This window comes from Molothrus ater, chromosome 7 (genome assembly GCF_012460135.2).
Source record: "Molothrus ater isolate BHLD 08-10-18 breed brown headed cowbird chromosome 7, BPBGC_Mater_1.1, whole genome shotgun sequence".
NCBI classification, from domain to species: Eukaryota; Metazoa; Chordata; class Aves; order Passeriformes; family Icteridae; genus Molothrus; species Molothrus ater.
The window spans coordinates 853,060-876,795 of NC_050484.2; the positions used below are offsets into that span (position 1 = coordinate 853,060).

The 23,736-nt window shown below is 45.5% G+C and overlaps 1 protein-coding gene across 9 annotated transcripts in view; it reads right to left on the bottom strand.

Annotated features, from left to right (window-relative positions):
• The window catches only part of AGAP1 (ArfGAP with GTPase domain, ankyrin repeat and PH domain 1), a 327,099-nt gene that overhangs the window by 106,714 nt on the left and 196,649 nt on the right, over positions 1–23,736 (bottom strand). For 7 of the 9 annotated variants that reach the window (XM_036386314.2, XM_036386313.2, XM_036386316.2 and 4 more), the window contains 2 exons: positions 13,861–14,029; positions 743–904 (listed from right to left, as the gene is read on the bottom strand). In XM_036386314.2, coding sequence (XP_036242207.1) covers positions 743–904; positions 13,861–14,029 — 331 coding nt within the window. The remainder of the gene's footprint in view (positions 1–742; positions 905–13,860; positions 14,030–23,736) is intronic. The other 2 variants (XM_054515344.1, XM_054515342.1) reach the window with 1 other exon arrangement.

Below are 23,736 nucleotides of genomic sequence, written 5' to 3' on the forward strand. Positions count from 1 at the left end.
TTGAAAGTTAATCCATTCCCTTTTTCTAATTCCAATTTCCCCCTCAGACTCTGCCAGTTCAGCACCCAACACCACAACCCAGTGAGCACTGTTTCACTTCCTTTTTTTTCCCTTTTGGAAAAACCAAGAGCACCAGAGGCCCCCTTCACCCTACATGCCCCACCAGAGCTGCTAATGCCACCATCCTCTCAAGGAAGGATTTCTCCCTAATATCCAAGCCAAACCTCCTCTCTTTCAGTTTAAGGCCGTTCCCTCTTGCCCTGTCACACAAAAAAAGTTAATGTTAATCCATTCCCTTCTTTCTAATTCCAATTTTTCCCTCTGCAAGTTCAGCACCCAACACCACAATGGAGTGGGCACATTTCATTCCTTTTTTCCCTTTTGAAAAAAACCAAGAGCACCAAAGTCCCCCTTCACCCCCACAAAGCTGTAGGTTTCTTACCACTGCTAATGCCACCATCCTCTCAGGGAAGGATTGCTCCCTGATATCCAAGCTAAACCTCCTCTCCTTCAGTTTAAAGCCATTCCCCCTTGCCCTGTCACACACAAAAAGTTAAAGTTAATCCATTCCCTTTTTCTAATTCCAATTTCCCCCTCAGACTCAGCCGGTTCAGCATCCAACACCACAACACGGTGGGCGCCATTTTGTTTCCTTTTTTTTCCCTTTTGGAAAAAACCAAGAGCACCAGAGTCCCCCTTCACCCCGAGGCATGTGAACCCCCCAGAGCTGCAGGTTTCTTACCACTGCTAATGCCAGAGTTGGCAATGACTGTGGCCTCACTCCACTGATCTGCACTGGAGACCGAGTAGGAGCGCTGGTGCAAACCGTCCGGGCGGCTGTTGAAGGACACCAGACTGATCCCACTGGCCATCTGAGACACAGATGTGCTAGTAGTCACGTTCCCTAGGCACAAAGGGAAAACAAATCGTGTCAATAGAGAGCACAGGAGGGATTTCGTGTCAGGATGGATGGGAGGGGGCTTGATGAGCAGAAAGAAGGGGTTACTTCAGCCACACAATGACCATCCCTGAAGCGCTGGAGCTGACGGTCCTGAGACCAGCTCAAATCCAGCTAAGAAGACAAAAAAAGCCAAGTTTTTCATGGTATCACCTCATTCTGTTCATTCACCTTCTGGGAAACATGATCTTCCACCACTCTGCTACCAGGCACACACTCTGGAGCTTCTCTGCTTGTTAGACTTGGCACAGCAAATCAATTTTATTGTATTTGTTGGGAAATGTCCCAATGAAGGCAGGAATGATGAATCTGACTCCATGTTCTCAGAAGGCTAATTTATTACTTTATAGTACTATATTATATTAAAGAATGCTGTACTATACTAAAGAATACAGAAAGGACACTTACTGAATGCTAAAAAGATAACAATGAAAACACCTGACTCTCTCCAGAGTCTGACACAGCTTGGCCCTGATTGGCCAAAGAGCCAAAACAACTCCCAGCAGAATCCAATGGAACAATCACCTGTGGGTAAACAATCTCCAACCACATTCCACATGTGAGCACAACACAGGAGAAGCAAATGAGATAAGAATTGTTTTCCTTTTCTCTGAGGCTCCTCAGCTTCCCAGGAGAAAACTCTTGGGCGAAGGGATTTTATCAGAGAATGTGAATGCTACATCAGTTTATTCCTAAAAGCCACTGTTTATACAACTGAGCCAACTCCAAGAGTTTAAATCAATCCACCTCTAAATAATACCTGACACAGGTATGTCCCCCAAGAACACACTGATGGGGAGCAAAGGACTGCCAGCACTGAGAGACCAAGGGAGAAAAAAAAAAATTCTTGGACATTTAATCTTAAAACAACATTGTGAACACAAAGCAGACATTGGACTGACTGCAAGTATCATTCCTGGGGCTGCTCCCAGGAATGTGACACAAAAGGGGACACACAAAGAACAGCCTTTACTCAGTAAACACTTCTGTATTTTCACAATCACTGAGGCCTAGGACATTAAAATGCTGGGAGCTGTGTGCAAGGGGGAGTGACAGGGACAGGTTTCTCACCATAAAACAGGACAAGTGGGATTAGGTTGAATACATTTTAGAGCAGAAACAATTAAAACCTTTCCAGAAACTCAGGTTTCTGATGGTCTTACTCACAACTTGCTATGGGCCAAAACCTGCCCCATGGTTTTGGGCTCTGAGCACATTTTACTCCATTCCTAGCAACAGGCCTTGCATATCATAAAGCCACAAAGAATTTACAGTTTCATTCCTCATGGCAGGCTCTCTAAAGGTGCCCCACAGGTCCTCTCTGGATTGAAGAACACTCTTAAAAAACACATGCAAAGGGAAAGGAACAGACGCAGTGTTATAACGCACCCTCACACTTTGCATTTCCATTGCACCTTCTACTGATGAGTTCAGAAAAATTAATGAATTAATTTTCAATGCTCCTGTGAGGTTGTTAATTATCTGCTATCATTTCCCCCATTTTTCAGAGGTTAAATGACCCAGGGCCACAAAGGAAGATTGTGGCAGACTTGAAAATAAAACCCAGATCTCCTGACTCCCAGTTCTATCATTATGTCTTTTCCCAGAGCAGCCTTTGGGAAGACAGCAGAGCTTAGTGAACTACTTTGTGTTTATTAGAGTTGGCATAATTGTCCCTTTCTCTCCTCCCCTTTCCCAAGACAAAATCTCCTCTGTAGTCCTTAACACAGATCCATCACAGTATCTGTGTCTTCAATGTACTTACTCAGCCCTCCAGAACTTCTGCCTGGCAATCCCTGCTTTGCAGACATGAAATATATAGACATGAAAACTCATTTGTTTCATTATGCAAAGTCTAAGGTGGGTTTTGGAACCATGTTGGGACCACCCAAGGCATGAGACTACAGAACAGAGGACTAAACTGCAATTCAGTATTTTAAAACCACAACAGAAAATGAAAACATGAGCTGACCAGAGCTGTATTTTGGCTGCCTTAAAAGAAATTTCTCCTTCCAAATCAGCTTCTGTGATGCTTGCTGTGAAATCCCCTTTTCCTCTGCTTTTCACAACCCAGAAAAATGATGAATATTAATAAATTGATTTGACGATCCACCAAATTACAGGGAATGGCTGATGTGAGTGACAAGAGTTTGAGATGGAGTTCAACCAACTCCGAGTTGGTTCTACCAACTCGAGATTCAGGCCAGCACAGACACAACACAAGCAGTGATATTTTTGTGCTGACATCTTCTACCTAGCCCACAAGCTTTTGAACACAAGTGTCCCATCACCTTCTGACCATGATGCAAAACCAACACCTGGAGAAGCGACCATCAAGGTTTCTGTGTCATCGTGTCAGCACCAAAAGCTCTCTTCTCCCCTTAATGCCATCTGTGGAAGCTCCAACCCCACGCTGTGACATGAACCTGTTCAGAAGTGACTTGTTCTGGGAAACAAAGCAGAATTTTTCTTCCACTGCACCTCTCTCAAAGGTTGCTAGCACAAAACAGGTGCCAAGTGCATTCATGTGACACTTGAGTGAACTGTGATGAACCCAGCCCAGCTCCTTCTTTCCTACTGCCACAGCCTGGCAACCTTTATCCTGCAACTTTTATGATAATATTTATTCATCAATTCATCATGGATTAAATCCCACTTTGTCCAAGGTGTGTATTTTCAAGACATATCAGACCATCAAACCAGCATCCCTGAGTAGACATCAAAAGTGTCAAGACTACAGAAAATAGTGTGCCTTTCCTTTCCTGTTCCCCTCCTTGATATGCTCAGCTCTAGCACAAACTTGTTACTTAAAACCTTGTTTTAAAATCATTATTTCCCAATCCAGCTCTGATTTTCCCACTTCTCAGTCCAACTGCAGGACATGAATCCCACAATGGGCACTAAAGCTGCCACCCCAAAACAAGGACTGCTGCTCTGGCCAGAGCTTCTCCAACAGAGTCCCACAGTTCTTCCCATCTACAATGGGCAAACCCCAAACCAGACCTGGCAAAACTCCTTTAATTTTCCTCACGGATAGAGCCTGGACAGCAGAGACCAGTTCAGCCTTTCAGCAGAGAAGCAGGAGACAGTGAAGAAGAGGAGGCCAGCAGTACTCAGTGAAAATGCTGAAGATGTCCCTACCCAGGGCAGGGGGGTTGGACCAGATGAGGTTTAAGGGTCCTTCCAGCCCAAACCATTCTGTGGTTCCTTGATCCATGACCAGCAAAGCCTGTATGTTGGGTCAGGCTGTACATCCTGCACCTTTTGTCCCCCCAGCCAAGGACAGATTCCCATCTTCACGCCAACCCCAGGCTCCTGCTCTGCTACCTGGCCCAGGCTGGAGCTGTGAAAGAGTTGCCTCTTCAAATGCATCCTGCATGCATCAGCTGGTTGCTTAAGTTGATTAGCAGGGGGCAGTTAAATTACTATGCTAATCCATGTATTCTCAGCACTGTTTCCTTGATATGGATATGTGTATATGCTTACTGGGAAGCCTTGATTAGTTCAAGCTTCAATGTGTCAAAGGCTCCAGATTCTTTCCAAAGAATAATTTTAGCTGTACTCACATCCCTAAAGTGTGAGAGCTGATTTGAAAAGGTACTTACCTCTACCATATGCTATTTTTCTTTAAACAATTTGCATTTCAAAGGGAATATGGCATTTATATTTGAATGAATATCAGTATGTTGCCAGAACTTGCCTCAAATGAGCAAAAAAAAAGATGCTGCTCTCCTATTGAACAAAAATGTTTTCATCTACCAAAGGAGCATCAAAGAAAGAGTTCCTCTTTCTAGCTCTAGACAGCTTTATTAAAACTATCTTTTCTGATGTTATAAAACACCCCGTTACGGCCGCGCTTACAAAACGTTCAAACAATTAAGCCCCACAAAACCCATCCAAATTAAGATTCAAGGTAATTTCCAGGTTTGGCCACTGCTCAGCAGAGCAGCCCCTAAGAAGAGTGAGCGTGCTCACACAAAATCCCATTTAAATGCCCATTTATTCAGTGTAAAACGCTGCAAAGAGCACGAGGAATGAAGCCAAGGAGAGTGGAGAAGCTGAGGCAAACACACACGGGGGCAGAAGCAGAACAAGGGAGTCACTCTGGCTCCTCACACACAGCCCTTCAGACTTCCAAAACAACAGAGCAGAAATGCAAGACTTAGAAATGAAATTCAAATAACCAGGATCCACCCCAACAGGGGGCTTGGCAAGATGTGAACAGTGTGAGTCTAACAGGTAAAAGCCAAAAGGTCTATTATAAAAATGGTATTAAAATATGCAATTAAGATTAATATAAATGCTGGGTTACATATGTGGAGCGACTTGTCCAACAAAAAATAAAGCACTCATGGTTTTGGTCTTGTTTGCTCCTGTAATGGAACAGTATGAGGGACAGCATGTCTGCAATCCCACATTTGATGGTTTTTAACTTAATAACCCTGTGAATCATCACAGGTTAGTGGAACAGACACATCAGTTCAAGCCTTCACCAACTACACCACCCACTAATTCCAAATGCAGAAGGAATACAATTCACAAGCAGACCCTGAGAAGTGAGACACAAGATACTGGGCACAAGTGATTTCCATTCCCTGCTGCAGACACATTTCCTCCAAACAAATCAGCTACCAGAAGCTACATTCACAAGTGCAACTAATACACTCCTGGATTTATGAGATGAGCAGCCAGAGCAGGAGTTGTGAAGCAGAACTGTATTTTTCCATGAAGCAGCAGCGTGTGAGACTCGCAGGGGGCTGCACAGAAAGACTGAATCAGATAAACTGCAGCCCTACTGCTCTGCTTTCACCATGTTTCATTTGTGCCAAGCTCCTCATGCTCATGACGAGTTTCTCTTCCAGAAAAAAAAGAAAAAGAGGAGGAAATAAACCTCTTAAGGCCAGAGGGCTGCGCTCACCAGCTGTTAGAACTAATGAAAAATACATTAGAGTTGTGGGTCAGGAAATCCTGACTCTTGATATCAGAGGGTTAATTGTTTCAAATCATGTTGGGTCAATTTGTGTTGCAGGAATTCTGCCTATTCTTGAAATGCCCTCTAATTCAGTACCAGGCACTGTCAAGTAGGTTAGATTGGCTGTGGATGCCCCTTCCAAACCCACACTGCTCCCTGGAGTCTCTTCAGGGTGGAAAGGGAGAAGCCCCACTGCTGGCTGCAGAAAGATGGGAAGCATTCCCTTCCCATCCTCAGCTCTGCAGCACACTCAGAATGAATTCCCAGAGGTGAGCAGAACCTTTCCAGTGGGCAAACCTTTCCTGAGAAGTGTCTGACCATCCCAGCATTCCCTTCCCATCCTCAGCTCTGCAGCACACCCAGAATGAATTCCCAGAGGTGAGCAGAAACCTTTCCAGTGGGCAAACCTTTCCTGAGAAGTGTCTGACCATCCCAGCGTTGCTTCCTGCCTCTCCCTCACCCACAGATGTGAACCTTGGGACCAGGAACATTTGGGGATGCTCTCCTGGGTTCTATTAGTTTGCTGCCTCAGCATCCATCTTTTCCAGGTGCATCCTGTGCTCACTCTGGAGATTGTGCGCTCCACCGAAATCCAAGGAAACAGCTCCTTGCCTCTCCTTGCCTCTCCCACTGAGGAGAGCCCCATGCTGGGAAGGGAGGCATGCCCAGGTGTCTGGCTGTGTTCTGAGGAGACTGTGGGACCTGAAGAGCTCTAAATTTCAGAGCCAGGTTCTTCAGGGGGGTGGAATTCCCTCAAGTACTGCCATGGATTCTGTTCCATCCCAACAGCAGTGTGCAAGCAGCACAAGGTCCCTGCCCTGCTTCATCAGGCACCTGAAATTACCTGAGGCTCCTCACACATAAAACAAGAAGGAGTGAGGGGCAGGGTTGGACACAGATGATCTTTGAGGTCCCTTCCAACCCAAACCCTTGTGACTCTATGACAAAAATCTTTCCAAACCACATTGGTTCCAGTGCTGCAACTCGCCCCCATCATGCTGATAATCACTTTCAGCACTGCAGCAGCAAACTTGCTTGTGAGTTTAACTTAGTTTTAAGACTTCTTTCTTCCAGAAGCATTTATTTACTCAACAAAATTCCTAAGGACAAGCAGCTATTCCTAGAGGAAGCCCTTCCATCTCCATCCCTGCCGGACTGGGCTCGATCGGCAGCGCGCAGACCGAGCGGGGTCAGTACTAATGAACAAACAAGGCAGTGCCAAGAAATATCCTGGCAGTGAAGGACGTGGTGCTGGGAGTATAACGAGGAAAGCTATTATTCTCAGAGCATGCCAAAGCAACACAGCAAGTGTGGAGGAAAATTAAGTCATCAGAGGAGACATCTCTTCTAAAAGAACGTTAAACCCAAGATCTTCACCGCGGGCTTCTGCTCGAGATCCCCCACTATTTATTCTGCTGGGATCAAAGCCTGCTTTCCTTCCCTGGCAGGCAGATTATTATTATTTTTCTGTAGTTTTAACAAATAACAGTAATAAATAAGATATGCTTGGCTTTCTGGGCAAGTCTGATTGAAGCTACCTGCTTGTTCAGGGAGTGCAGCTTTAAGACCCAGAGGTGAGTGTTTTGCTGGCAAAAACTCTGCTTTTTGTTGCTCTCATTTGGCTGTGAATCCCGACAGGAACCGTGGATTTAACTTTGTGTAAAATAACAGCAGAGATCCAAACCATTCCGAGGCAGGTACAGCAGGGCATGTGCAGGCCCTGAGGCAAAGGATGTAAAATGCTTCCCAATCCCTTCGACTGTCTGTGGAAATTATCAATAATGGAACGGGAGAGGGGGTGGCAGGTCCTAGCTGCACGCTGCATCCCGACTGCTGAGATGAACTGGGCTAACTTTGGGAGCTTCCCACGGGCTCCAGCCCTCCCCAAACCCCCTGCCAGAGCCTCCTGGGGTGGGGAGGGACCACTGCTGGCATTCACCGCCTCTCCAGGAAACAGAACAAAGAAACTTTATTTTCGCAAAAGAGACAATAGATACCAACGCGAGATGACTTTTTCCCTTTTTTTTTTTTTTCTCCCCCCTCTTTTTAATAGCTATTGCCACTGTAACAGCAGCTAAGTGAATGCATGTCTGCAGTGTGAGCAGTTTTGATAAACAGCCTCTGCGGGCCACACAACGGGGATAATGTATCCTTAAGTACTGCCAATGAGCTGCCATTCTGCACAGCCAATTACTTCTGTGCGTCTGTCACTCAAAGGAAAAATGACTGAGCCCATTAGATCAAACCTTTGTCACTGTTCCTAATGCACTCTTAGGCCTCATTAATCTGAGGGAGCAGCAACACAGCCGCCGGTGCCTCATTGCCTCCCCCACAACAGGCCCACGTGAATCTTCTCATCTCTCCCCCAAGTGCACCACGTTAATCAAGCTCTCCTTATTACCCCGGTCCCTGTCACGCCGGAGAGCGCTCTCTCTCTTAAATGCTCTCATTATGGTCCATCTTTAGAGCCGGCTGAGTGGAAAAAAAAAAAATTAAAAAAAAAAAAAAGAGGGGAAAAAAATAAAAAAAAAACCCACAACAAACCCTAGCCAGAGAGAAAGAGAAGAGGAAAAAGCAAGTCCGATCACATTAATATTCATGACAATAATTAGTATTCTAGGTCACTGAATATTCATGCTATTAGTTTGGTTTTTTATGGGTTTGCTGGATGTCCTGATTGCTGGAGTGTGGAGGAAAACAGCATGGTTGGGACTTTAGATGTCAACGCAGTTCAATACTCCAAACACATTTGTGAATTATTTTTTTCCCCCTCCCCCGTTTGGTAAATCAGCTTCGACCCTCCCGATGGCTTTAATACCTTAAAATCACTGGGGGGAAAAGCACAGACATCACCTTCTTTTACTCATCACCTGCCAAGGTCTGAACACCCAACCAGCTTGTGCTGCATCCTGTGACCCTCAGGACACCAAGATGTCATCGGGTGGACAGGGCAGATCTGGGATTTTATCCAGGATACGGAGCCATGAAAATCATCCAGAGGGAAACAGGCACCGACTGCAGGCTCCAGTCACCTGCCTGTGACACATCCCCACCCTTTATCCACCTCATCAGCAGCAGGGGTTTGCCCTCCTCCAGAAAGGATCCTCACACAGCTCGTTTTTCCCCTTTTTTTTTTCTCTGAAGAGAAAAATCTCAGCAAGCTCATCTTTCTCAATATTTAACTAACGCAGTTATATTTTATCAAATATTTATTTCATTATTGTGCCCTGCTCCTTTTTTCCCATTAATAAGGGATATAGCATACTAACTAAATGAAAGCTTGCATTTCTCTAGTTCTGGAAAGGGCAAATCCTAGTCCAGAGGAAGCAGAGAAAATGACCTTGAGGGATCCCCCTCTAGTGGGATGAAAGGGAAATCTTGGATGCACTTGAAATTGGGCTTTTTTCCTTTGAAACGAACAAACTGCCAACTTCTCCTTCCCGCTGCTGCAGCTGTATATCACTGAGCCAACAGCAGAGCCACCCAGATGGAAAATTGACTGGGGTGATTGATGACAAAAGTAAGTCCCAAACTTGCATTTGTGATCTGTGGCAAGTGCATGAAAGTGGAGCTGGAGCTGAAGTGCGGAAAGCGTTCTGCGCCCGACTGCAGAGTTAGTGACAGACAGCTCCCAACAACCACACCAGGCCACCCTCAGCCACCTCCAAGCAGGGAATTCAGAGCAGGTTCCAGAATTTAGGGCTCAGTCCAGCATCTATTTGCAAAGGCACCCCCGATCCACCCAAGGCTTTGGGAAAACTGCCCATGCTTCTGAGCTCTTGGCTTGATAAATATTTTTACTCATCACCAGGCTGATTGTAACATCTGAATCCTCACAGTGACCCCCCAGTTAAAAAAGATTATTACATGATCTGCAAAAAACACCAAGGATTTGATAGATGATCACAATTAATGACAGACAGGAAGCTCACAGTGGTAAGAAGGTGGAGCTGCCATTCCTGCAGCATCTGAAATGTCACAAGCAGTTAGCAGATAACAACCTTCAGCACACTTAACGATGGCACTAACACATTTTGGGATACTTCACATACTGTACAGTCACCATTTTAAGGAAATTTAATAGCACCAAATTATTGAAATGAAGTGTTAATCAGGAAACAATTTATCTCTACACCATAAGCTATTTTTAGTCGTGAACTTTCTACATCAGTGGCTCTTGCTACAGCTCAGGCTTTGGGTTGTTTGGAAAGGAGAAGAAATAAATGACTCTTGGGAGAGATTTCAGGAATAAGTTCACCTTCAGGTCAAGCAGCTCAAATCCAACCCAATTCAGGAGTGAATGAAACCTGGACACACTCCTGGCTCCAAAGTCAGGCTGAGCCAGCTCCTAAAGGGCAGAGAGACTGGCCAGTGGGATGGACAGGACTGTGGGATGGACAGGACAGGACTCTGGCCCTGCTCCCAGCTCTTAGAGAAAGCTGGAACTGAGCAAGTCCAAGAATTATCCTTTTCTGAAGGACTTCTGACTGAGCTGCATCAACAGAATGATGCTCAGTGCCATGTAAATTTAATTTCAATTTCAGTTACTTCACCATTGTTTGTCAGCTTGGATTGAAAATACCACAGAAGTGAGATAATTTTGGATTGAAGGGAGTAAACATCCATTTCCCCCAGCTCACAGTTTCCTACCAAGTTAGCTTACAAGTGTGAGCACCTTCCCTGAAGCCACAGTTAACAACCTGTTATTTAAAGCCTAAACAACATAAATAAGCCAGCATCTCTCTGTATTTTCTGGGAGAAGCTGCCACACAGAATCCCAGTTATTACACAATAAACCCCAAAGAACCCAAGAAGGGACCAGTTTTCAAATCAAAGTAAACCTTTTTCCAGGCAAGGTGCTTGGCTTTGCAACAGCAGGAGCAGCCCAACCTTCTACTCCTTTCCCTACTTTCTGACAGCACAGAAAATATTCCTTTTTCCTGCTGCTGTTTCACTTCCAGTTTGTTCACTGTCCCACCATGACTGTGACAATGGACTGTGACTTGATGTTAAGGGAAAATTGGTTTTTTGTTTTTCCCAAGCCCTTGTGCCAGTGGAAACCCAGCAGGGAAGAGTAATCCAGACTTTTTTAAACTCATATATTTTCATAAAGGTGGGGTTTTTTTTTCTTTTTTTCTTTTCTTTTTTTTTTTTTTTAATCTCTGAAATGGAAACTCTCAAGGACTGGAACTGAGTTTGTGCCAAAGAACTGAGTTTGTCCTTCCTGAATTCCCAATATTGCCCTGATCAGCCTCATTCCCTCTATTCTGCTCACAGCATTGTTATGGGAAGCATCTTGGGAAAGAACCTCCCCATGGGGGAAGAAATTCAAGGTGTCTGATCCATCGCTGAGGTCCAAAAAGGCTTCAGAGAGGGAAGGGGATGAGGAAAAGGAGGAGCTCGAGCTGCTCACAGACCATGGGGGGAGCAGAAGAGTGGTTGAATCACAAGAAATTACACTCAGAGAAAACTATTTGCTGAAATATGAACTTAAAATACCAGTTACAGGCAATCAAATGGACATTTAATCCATAGATTTCTTGGCAAAGTTGGCATGGAAATCCATCCTTAAGGGGCACTTCCAGGCAGTGCTGAAGTGTCAAATGAAGATACCAACCAAGCCAAGCAGTATTTAACATTTGGGGATGAGGTAATGTGAAGCACAGAAAACACAGTGAATTTACAGGCCTAAAAATCCAAATAGGAAGTCCTGACTCTTCCTGTCTGGTCCAAACCTCCTCCACATGGCAGAGCCGTGTACAAAACCCTGCCAGTGACAAGCAGTAGGTGACAAGCTCAGCCCTGTGATCCATTTTGAGGCACCACACAGGCTCAAGACACCACTACCAAGGTGAGGGGGAGCTCTGAGGCAGCAGCACAGCCTGCAAGGGACGATTCCCAGGTGTTCTGAGCTGTGGGACAGATAACTGCAGATATTCCAGGGGTCCTTCTGCCATTCCAGAACTCAGCCCTGAGTACCTCATCAGAGTTCAGATGAAGAAGGCAGGCACAGCTTGGGACAATGCCCTTCTTTTCTTTCTTTTCTTTCTTTGTAGTAATTCTTAACTGATCAGCAGCTCCTTTTTATGTTTGCTTTTAAGCCCATAACAAGGAGCAGATGCTGCCCAGACATCAACAACAGCAAAGTCTTTCAGTATTTCTAAGCAAGAGGATGAGGAAGCCAAGAGGGAGGAGAGAAGCTCCAACTATTCCCACAGTGTTATTTGAAATTCACTATCTGAATTTCCCAACATTTGGAATTTCTGGCATAATTGACTTCTTTCTGTGTGATCAAACCTCAGGCTGGCCAGGACACACACACACACACAGTGAGAGCTGCCTGCTGCAAACTCTCAGGGAAAGTTTCCCTCTGACCTGGCAAACCAAGTAGATGCCAAAATATGTAAATTCCATGCTACAAACCTTAAATTCTTACATATCTCTAAATATGTTTCCAGAAACTTGCTTTTTCTGCAGCTATCAAGTAATTTCTGACTGTGTTAAAATGTGTTAAAAGCTGAAATATCTTTATTTAAACATCTCCCCTGCAGTTTATTGACTCAGCCCAGCACTTTTCTTCCCTAAATTAGGAAGTATAGTGAAAACCAAGGAACTCCTCACACCTGGTCATCTAAATTATATCGTAAACTGGAAAAAACCAACCCAACCATGAATAATTTTCTCCTATGAGCTCTGCCAGGTCAAAACCTGAAGAAGGGTTTGATGAAATCATGGCTTCAGACACCTCAGGGCCCAGCCTGGGATCTCCAGGAATTTCTGCTCAGTGGCACCACTTTAAAAACCATCTCAAACAGCACCATTCAGAATTGGAAGGGGAAAAAAACTTCTCAGTTTTCTCCTAATAAAGGGAAATGTCTCAAAAATGCAGGAAATTACACCTTGGCTTGAAGGACTGGGGTTTGGAATTAGATGCTATTTAAGGTCCCTTCCAACCCAAACCAGCCTGATCCTATGAAGCATGAGACAGATAATTATTATTATTATCCAAGAGAAGACACCTGAATATCCAGGAATGCCAGGGCTGCTCCTCCCAGTGGGTTTTGCACCGGGACAGGAGTGTGGGGATGGTTTTGCTGGCACATGCAGGAGGTGTCTACATTACCCATAAATGCAGAAGGCACTTGGCACTTTATGGATGTCATCCCAAACATGCTGACAGAACTTCCACTATAGCCCATTATGAGTTTTGTACAAGCTGTGCATTTTACAAGATAAATTGTCTCCAATGTTTTCCCTTAATGCAATTTTTTAAAATCCACTTAACTGTATGGACAAGTACTTCAGCAAACAATAAACATCTTTGTTTAGAGCTCAGAAGGAGCTATAAACCACTTCCACCAATAAATTAAAAAGCTTTCCACAAAAGAATCTTGCTGTTAGAAGAATGCATAATACTGAACTTTCCAAAAGTGGAAAGAAGGGCTGTGGGTCTCACCAGGAGGCCATAAAAAGCCCTTTCAGATCATACACCATTTGCTTTTCCTACATATTAGATAAGAGATTATAGATTCCTCCCATATGTTAATGACTGTGAAATTATGTAGGGCTTTGGCAAGTACAGGGTAACAAATACACAAAAACAGACACTGAAGGCTACCCAGAAACTCAGAATATCCTGTGGGGGACAGATCAGCAGTCAGGGCTTAAAAACTTCCACATCAGTGGGTTTGTAAATCCCAAAATGGTTTGGGTTGGGAGGGATCCTACAGTTCAACTAATTCCACCCCCTACCACAGGCAGGGAGACCTTCCACAACACCAGGTGGCTCTGAGCACCACCAGCCTGGCCTGGAACCCCTCCAGTTATGGAGAGATATCCATCCCTATCCCAGCTGTTCACGGTAATTCCCTACAGACACTGGAAATGCAGATTTTCTGCCATTTGTTCCCCTAGCAAGGTGTTCCCTTACCTGAATTTGGCGAGATGTGTAAACTGCTCACGTCTTTGGAGAGGCCGTTGGTTTTGGGGCTGGAGATGGGGGCACAGGCTGAGGTGGCTCGGGGTGGCCTCTTGCCAGGGACCTTCACAGTGGTTCTCAGCAAGTCAATCTCTTTGCCATGAACATTCTGCATGTAATCCTGCAGAGAGAGGAGAAAACCCCAAACACAACATCAGACAGGGAGTTCTGTGAGAATTAACAGAACTAACAAACCTGGTTTCACAAGGCTCTGGCCCTACACCCTCTGCCCACACCCACCATAGGGTTTTCCCCTTCCTTCCATGTTCCTTCCACACTTCTCACAATTAACTCCAGAAGTCTGGAGCTTTCTCACAGATCCTCCAACTTCCAGCTGGGTAAGAGGTAATTCACTACACAGCCACATGTGGGAATTCACCAGCTAAAGGTCCCAAACATGAGCAGAAGACCAGGCTGAGTGCCCCTCCTGAGCACATTCACTTGTGTCTCCTCTCTGCCAGTGTTTCATGCCCTCATCTCCTTTTCCCTCCAATTTAGCTGGAATGGGTCAGCAGGCACCAAAGTTACAAAAGGGCACCAGCAGAGAAGGTCTCAGCAATTCCAACATTGTTTCCTTACAATATGACCCTTCCTGCACCTACAGAAAGTATCATCAAAGGGGAAAAAAATAATGCAAATTATATCTGATTAGAGCAAACACTGGGAGCCAGAAATGGAAAAGGATTTTGCTAATTCTTGCTTGGAAAGCCCACAAAGGGGAAATAAACAGAAAAGCAAATGGACATGGGTGTTTTTATCAGATGGAAAATTGATCCTGGGATAGACCAGCAGAGCTATTTCCAGGAGAGGTGGTGAATGTAAAAGCCAGCACACAGGACACCAGAGTTCTCATCTCCTGGTACACAGGGCTGTGGTCACTCACATTCCAGACAAAAATAATTGAAACTGGAACAACTATAGGACATGAAAAGCAACAAAAGAGACACTCTCTTAAAGAGGACATGCAAGAGGGGCAGCACAGGAGAGGAAAATCAGGGGTGAAAAGGGGCAAGAGCACTGCACAGAAAGATACCTGGGCTGCCCAGAGAAGCTGGGGCTGCCCCTGAATCCCTGGAAGTGTCCAAGGCCAGCTTGGACATTGGGGCTTGGAGTAACCTGGGCTAGCGGAAGGTGTCCCTGCCCATGGCAGGGATGGAGTGGGATGAGCTTTGGGGTCCCTTCCAACCCAAACCACTCCAGGACTCTGGGATTAAGGACCCTGAGAGAAAAACACTGATTTGATGTGGCTGGGAGAAGATCTGGGCTCCCACTTCACAAGAGATTTCCTGAATTTACCCAAAACCTCTATCACTGCTGCCACAATCCAGGGAGCTGATTGCTCCCTCATCAAGATTCTTTCACCTTCGGCAGTTTTTACAACACAAATGATTTATTCTGCTCAAAAATAATCAAAAATCTGGACCAGCAATAATTTCTTCATAGTTAACAGAAATCAGTGATAAACCCCTCAAACTAAGCCATCACAGCAGCTTATATTTCCCAAGCTGAGAATTATTAACAGGAAAAGGTGGTGTCTGAACAATTAGTGGGGAGAGGACACAGAGCTCTGCTGCCAAGAGAAAAACAAAGGCAATCCACTCAGGAAAATTCCTTTACTAGGTGCTGGAGAGCAAACACCTTTCATCCATAAATCATGAACTCAGCGGAACTTTCTTGTTTGGGTGTCACTTCTTCACAAATTAAAATACAATAAGCATAAGATAATTGAGCATTCATTGCTTGTGGGCTGTAAAGTGAGGTTTAATCAGGGAGTGACTAAACCTCGGCCGCTGCCCTTTTCCAACAGTTTTATTTAACGTACAACCAACTTAAACTGGAGAAGGGGGTTTTGGATCCAGTTCAGATGAAGGCTGGGTGTGATTTCCCAACTTGAGATGTGGCAGGGTGCTGTTAAAGGCCTTTTAGCTGGGTGCAAAGCAGGCTGAGGTGAGCCACAAAACCACTTGAGGAAGCCGGGGAGTGTTGGCAAACACAAAACCAATGAGTGGCCGCCGTCGGAGCAAAGCGCCCGAACCACAACAGATGCTGGGTAGGTATTAATGTCAGCTTAAATATTTATGGGGATATATCAAATGTAAATAATAAAGGCCCTTTCATCGTGGGCAGGGTGCAGGGCGATAATCTGCAGGTCTCCCCGAGGAGGGGAGGGCAAGGAGAGCGTTCCCAGCCCCCTCAGATCCTCAGCTCGCTCGGGGAATGAAAGTTCAAACTACAAAATGACGCCGGGGCTTCAGAAGAGCAATGGAGGGTTTGATCAGATTAGAACAGATGAGGGTCTTGCTGTCATCTGGAATATGCTGTGTTAAAGAGAAGACAGCAAGCTGGATTTTGATATGCAAATGGTACAGGGATAACTCCCCAAGATGTTAGTTGTAGAAAATGCTGATCCGAGAAAAAAGGGGAAAAAAAACCCTTTAACAAGGCATGAGGGTAATTCAAAGCCAAGTACTTTTAAACAGCACTTAACAAGTCCCTAGAGCCCACTCAACAGTGGGCCACCCCAGACGTGCCATCTTCTGCCCCTCAACAGCTTGAAAAAGTAGTAATTGCGAATCCATTTGCATTTTTCTTCTCAACTTGTCCGCGTTCATCATTCGGCAAGGCAGGGGGAAAAAAATAATAAAATAAAATAAAAATTAAAGGCAGCAGCAAAGCAGAGGGACCCCTCCCCAAACACGTGGCACAGAGGAGACGCGGGCGCCCCGATCCCCCACACCCTGCGCTCGCACCTCCGCCGCCGCTTGTTTTTTACATTTCGCTCCTAATTATGTTGCATCTATTGCCATACACTTAATTAGCTGCATTAATGTGATTTCTTTTCACATAGTCAAGCAATTAAGAGCTATGATTGAGTTTCATTCAATTAGCCTCAACAAACATGCTAATTGATGTCCCAGATGCAAATGAGGTGCGGTGAGAGAAACCTGCTAGCAATTGAGAGTTGTGGCAGGGGGGACCCGGGGCTCGCTGGCAGCAGCGGCACGGCTTAACACGGCTCCCCCCACTCCCAGGGCAGGGGGGACAGCAGCCATGTCCCAGAGAGATCCCTACAGGGCTGAATGCAGGAATCACAGGATTGAATGCAGGAATCTCAGGACTGAATCCAATGGGCGCCGTTCCATTGAATCCAACGGGCGCCGTCTGCGGTTCCGGTGGCTGGCGGAACGTTCCGCCGATCCCGGGATCCCAGGGCTACCCAAGGTCTCCATCCAGGCTCAGAGCTGTGAGACACCAGGCAGGCCATGGCCTGCAGTCAGCACTAACTGGCAGCTCCATCTTAGTCAGAGCAGGGCGATGCTGCCTCGGCATCCATCAATCCATAATCCCCCAAAATGCGCTCCCCGCATCGATTCTCATCCCTTCTCCTCCCCGGGTTACCGCTCTGCTGCGGCGCCACCGAGGTGTTAATTTGACTACTCAAGGCCATTGACCATTATCTACAGGACTAAATAAACTGTTAAAATATCAGGGGAAAATCAAAAAAGCTGCATTGACTGAAGATGACGCCAAATATTACTTGACAGCCCCACAAAATGAATTGCCTTGAGTAAGAAAGGAACGATGCGCCATGACACAGAATAATGTAAAGTAAAATTACTTTAGTCCTGCTCTTCATACAGCAGCTCTCTGTTTACAACAGCAGAAATTAATTTAACCAATTAACTGAATAGGAGCCTTTCAGACATGCAAATTGAGCAAATGGACATGATCATGTTTTCTAAACAGGCCTACCCAAAAAGTGACACCCCCGTTTTTGGGGGATCTCTTTGGATTTTGAATGCCAGCAGTTGTTGAATTTACAGCTGCACATCACAATGACTTCAGAGCCACTCCACCAAGGGCCACAAGCTGAAGCCAGGCTATGTGTGGCTCCAGCTTGATGCCTATGTCCAAGCTAGCCAGGAGCACTTCCAGGGATGGGGCAGCCACAGCTTCTCTGGGCAAGGGCCTCCCCACCCTCACAGGGAGCAGGTCCTTCCCAACATCCAATCTGAATCCACCTCTCTTCAGCTTAAAGCCATTCCCCCTTGTCCTTGTGCTCTAGAGCCATCCTTAAGTTAAAGACACGGCTCAGATTATCAAAAACATGGATATAAAAACCGTTACAGAGTTTGAGGGTTTTCAAATAATACAAGAGTGGTGGATAGGGAGAAAGCCCTTCACGGGGGTTATAGTTTTACACTGGGCAAAGGGGTTTCCAAGCTCACATTGAAATCACTCACCTTGGGATAAGCTATGTGTCACAACACTAAAATGTAAAATAATATCTGCTCCTCCTCGAGGTCTTGCCATCTTTCTTCCATCTGTTCCACTGCCACCCTTTTCCAGTGCACCACATATGAAATGAGAGACTCTCCAAGAGCAGTGACTTTCCAAGGCTATAATGGTATACAGGTATGAATATCACACTTTTTTTGTCCTTTTCAGCTATTCCAATCTCTCAAAAGCCTGTTTTTCCATCAGTAGGAACAGGTCCAGGCTAAGAATCCTCCCCAGATCTCTGCCTGGTTTCCACTGAGAGATGATGAGCTTCTAACCTATCCCTGGTAGTGTCCAAGGCCAGGCTGGATGGGGCTGTGAACAACCTGGGACAGTGGAAGACATGGCAGGGAGGTGGAACAAGATGAGCTTCAAGGTCCCTTCCAACCCAAACCATTCCATAAAAAACACCTTCATTTTGTGGCAGTTTCCCCCACTGTTCAATCAGATGTAACACTCCTAAGGCTCCACTTACTGAGGTTGAAATAGTGTTTCCTGATCTGAGGCGTAATAAAAATTATTATGGAAAAGGAAGTTTATGGTTGCACCTCTGGATGACATTTTAAAGACTCTGTGCAGCGTATTTTTTGAAAGACAATTCCAATTTTGTGAGCTGACCTATTGGAGGCACAAAACCTATTGTTCACCCTCAGCAACAACCAAATCCTCTTCCCCCCCAAACCAAGAGCAGCCCAGGAAATTGGATGGAGCCCTGACTTTTGTGCCTCTCTGTGGCAGTCAGACATTTTTATTGCAAAACGCCGTCTGGAAAAGATGCAAAACAAAATTGCTAAACTGCAAAAAGAAGAAAAGGAGGGGGGGGGGGAGAAAGAGAAAAAAAACAAAAGGCCCCCTTCCCTTTGCTTATTGAGTTCAAAGGCATAACATGCAGCACCCTGCAGCAAATGGGAAGCTACACTAATTTTAAAGCCATAAAACGCTATAAAGTGCCCTGCGGGGCAGGACTACACTGGAGCTAGTTGCACCTAAATAAGCCATGGTTCATTTACTTCGCAGCTTAGCCTAATGTAATCATCAGCAGATTCCTAGCCTAGAGTTGTAACAGGCACGGAGCCGCTGCCGCCGAGGCGACACTCCCAGCCATGGAGGGGCCGCCGCCACATCGCCGTTGATTAGAAAATTTTTCAGTTTTGACAAGCCCTTAATGAACATAAATCGCTCCTTGATTGGTTTCCGTGTGGGGCCACGGGCACACCTAAGAAAGAACATCAACAAAAAAAACCCCACAAGTCTCCCCAAGTGCTCAGCCTTTTCCCAGGAAGGGCCTGAGCTGTGGATGGAGCATCGGGATATGAGCCACAGTGGAATAAATTCATCAAATGGTCCTGGGGAATTAGCTGTCCCCCCCCCCCTCGCATATAAACACGGCCATAATGTCATTCAGCTTCATAATACACCGTTAATCTTAAGGAGAGCCATGAAATGTTATTTTCTGAGGAGAACAGAGAATGGGAACGCGTTCTGGAAAACACTGATCGCCCCAAAGCGCTCTATCCTGACAAAAGGAAAGGCATCACGAATCTGTTTGCTTCACGTTGGGAATCAAGAACATTAAATTTCAGTGATAAAAAGCACTGGCTATATCTATAGCGTGGTGTTAATCAGCTCCATCAGTGTTGCAGGAGCAGGGGAGGAAGTCAGGGCAAGACCAGGAACACAACAACAACAAAATGTTGGTCCTCCTGTAAATGGTTCCCTTATTTGCACAAAATCTTAAGAAAACTCTTCCCCTTGCACTTCACTTCTCATTCAGCCTTTGTAATGAGAGCTGCTGTAAAAGACAAACCAGAGTTTTACCATCCTGAGTAATTTATGAAGCATTTATACCCACAGCAGTTAGCTCGGCTGGACAGGAAGCTCTAATTTTATAAAGCCCCCTGATTAATTATTAGCTTGGCTTTTGCCTTTTAAATTGCAACTTATTCTGATCCTCAGAATTACCTTTGGCTTTCAGAAGGAGCAGATAGATACTGAAATGTGTGTTTGCTCCAGCCTTGTGCAGCTCTGCCAAAGCACAATTGTGTTTGCCACACTACTGAGTGTCGACTCCCTCGAGGGCACAGAGGCCTGGAGAGATCCTTGTGGGTCACTTCCCACCCAGGATATTCTGTGCTGCTGTAATCTTCAGTTTTATATCTTCCTCCCAAATTCATCTTCACTCCATTACATCTTTCAGATTAAGACAATAAAGAAGTTCTCCAAGAAGCTCAAAAGCGACTGAGTGATCTGTACGGCTACAGCACTTTATAAAAATCAGGAATTACTATACTCGTATTTAACTGTTCCTATCATTAATTTTCTTCTATCCTAACCAATGTTTTAGGCATGCTAGTTGATGCAATAGTAACTAAAATAAAGCCTCAGATTTATATTCATCAATACTCAAGCTGCAGCATGTGTTTTGATCACTGCTCTCTCAGGAGGGAGAGCCTCATCACACGTGAAAGGTACCACAGAATCCCAGAATGGTTTGGGTTGGAGCAGACCTTAAAGCCCACCCTGTTCCACCCCTGCCATGGACAGGGACCTTCCACTATCCCAGGCTGCTCCAAAGCCTCTCCAGCCCAGCCTTCAGCACTTCCAGGGTCCTTTTGTGACTCTAAGTCTCTCTTTACCAAAGGCTGATTTGAGGATTAGCTGTTGATAGGAAATGCCAGTTGAAAGGCCCTTCAGAGCCAGCCAATATCCAGCTTTACATTCCTTCAGAGCAAAAACAAGGGGGGAAAAAATGGACATACATGATGGTATTTTAGAAATATATGAGCATGAATATTTTTATTAAAGCAACACAACACACTTCAGAGCTATTGAACTGCCTGAGGCAACAACCTGGAAATAAGGCTGAGCTGCAATGATGGCTGTGGGGGATATTCCTAATGGGAAGGGAAGCACGGTTCCTTGGCTGGAGCAGCACCAGACTCTCAAGGCACACTGCTCTCAAGGATGAGGGGAGATGGGATCCTGCATTTTCAAGCAGGCCTTTTTGTTTCCAAACAGTTCAGGAAAATCACAAGAGCTGGTAGCAAAAATTTCAACTGCAGCTCTGAGAGAAATGCTGGGACCTGAGAAAAATGCATGGAGCTACAACACTTCCAGACACCAACACAGAGGACATCCTCTAAAGCCTCCTGCTTCGCTTTTTCTGGAGGAAATGGCTAGGAAGAGAAATAACACCTCAAGCCTTAAGGAATTTTAACATCTTTGTAGGGTCTTTCCCAGAGAACGTGTCCACATAATGTACTGCTGAAGCTCTTGTGCCAAGTTTAGCCTAGTGTTGGATCTGATTCTCTATCAGGCTGAAATGTTGCCTTTTTTAAAAAAACAATCCAATATATTTGAGGATAGAACAACACTGATAATGCTCACACAGGCTGCTCAGCCAGCCACCACTGTATTTAAGGGAGAATTTGGAACTGTGGCTCCTGTCACATGAACTGAGCAAACCAGGTGAATCCACACCTCCCTCATGGAGATAAAGCCAGATTTTCCCCCCCTCAATCACATTTACAATCCCCAGGTCATCACACTAGACCAGTGAAGATGAAGGTTAAAGGCTGCAGCCAGCAAACACCAACCTTGCTGTGCACATGGGGTTTGTGTACCTGCTATGTTCTAGGTGGGCATCACACCTTCCTTCTCACGTATTTGAGAAGCTCTTCTTCCCCCATAAGGTGCCCCAGCACTGAAATCAAATCTAGACCAAACTAAACATAAAAGGGGAAAACTGCCCTTACCAAAAAATAGCTGTTTTCAGCCTTTTTTTTCCTTTTTCCTTCTTTTCATAACCGAGGCGCAGCGATGGTGAAGATACGAGAGCAGAGAAGGGACATCCACAGCTAAAGCTGTGTCACGTGCTGACCCGTGGCACGCTGGCAGCCCTGTGGCAGGCAGCCAGTGGTGAGCCATCATCAGCTATTCATCAGGAGAAGGCTCAGATAAAGCAGTGCTGCCCAGCAGGTATCCTGGTGAATGCATTCCGGGAGCATCCCTCCATTAAAAAGCCAGGAGATGCCTCGGCAAATTCCCCCGGGGCCCTTTGGGGAGGCTGACATGGAATTTGCCGGCCAGAATTTTAGTGATCCACTCCACAGCTCTGCTCCAGAAGCCCAAGATGAATAGGGAGCTCTGGTGAACTTTGAAGCCTGAGGGTCAAAGTTCTCTCTCATTATCCCCAACCATTTTCTATCGGCGCAGCTCCTCGGCGTCCCAAGGGACAGGGAAGGTTTGAGGCTCTTGAAAAAACCTGACACGACCAAGTCAGGAAACAGTAGGGTGCTTATGTACACATATTTTTCTTCCCCGTTTCCCTCTCCCCCCACTTTCTTGAAAAGAAACGAGAGGGATTTTGCTATTGTGTCAAACATCAACCTGGTGGCACCAGGAGTCACTCGTGTGCCTGGCACAATGCTGCGCTCGTTTCTGCACGCTGCCCTGCCAAACAGGCCTGACCCTCCCAGGGACACCTCTTCTGCAAGAAAGGGCCTCATTTGATTTTTTCCCTCCCCACCCCAAAACCTTTCATTGTGCAAGCAATGCTTTCAAGGAGGATGTCAGGGCTGGATTCTGCAGTACCTATTTTCTGTGTTTAAACCACTGCTTCGTGCCCGAGCTGCTACCGAATGCATCTGGCAGAGACAACTGATCCACCTGTGGCCAAACCTCGAGCAGTATTTAACACAGTGCTCACTATCAGCCACTAAACATTGTAATTGGCCCTTCAAACACCAGGTGTTAGGCTCTGACTCAAAGCACAGGCTGGACAGACCAAATGATCCCCTCTATTTCCTTTTTCTGCCACCGCTAGAGGCCAGCCCATCTTTCACTGCAATTAAAAATTCACTCCAGAATTAAAAGGGCAACATTTTGATGAACTGAAATGATCTGCACATTTGAAACAACCTAAATCTGATTAAAGCTAGGCTTTGCATAAGTTTAGGAAACTGACTTTAGACAGCAAACAAAAGCTCTTTTCTTCACTGCTGCTTAATGGGAAACTTGGTAGGAATAAGGCCCTGATTTTTCAAAACAATGTAAGAAATTATCCCAGACAGCAATGCAAGCACAGCATTAAAAATTCATCACTTTCTTGTGAAAAAAAAGGAACAAAAAATTACTGACAAGCAGAAATTCACAAAACCAAACCAGAAATGCAGTATCAGAGCTGTGGTTGGGGGAAGACCCTCTCACCTGACAATTCCCAAATTGTGACATTCCTGCCAACAAAGTTTAGTACAAAGTGTACTGGAAGTGTGACTGAAAATATTTGTGATTCCCTCACAAATCCTTCTGATCCACACATGGAGGAAAAGGCAACACTGAGCCCAGCACCTTCTTCTTGGGGTGGGGGGGCACGGTGGAGGACAGAGGGAAACAATTACAGGCTGGTAATTACTTCTTCTTTAAATGGATTCCCTCTAATCTCTGATGGATTTACCTCTAATCTCAAAGTAATTACGTGTAACCTCAGTGGATTCTCACTCTGGGGGCGACGCCGCAGCTCAGGGGGAGCCTGCAGAGGAGAAGTTT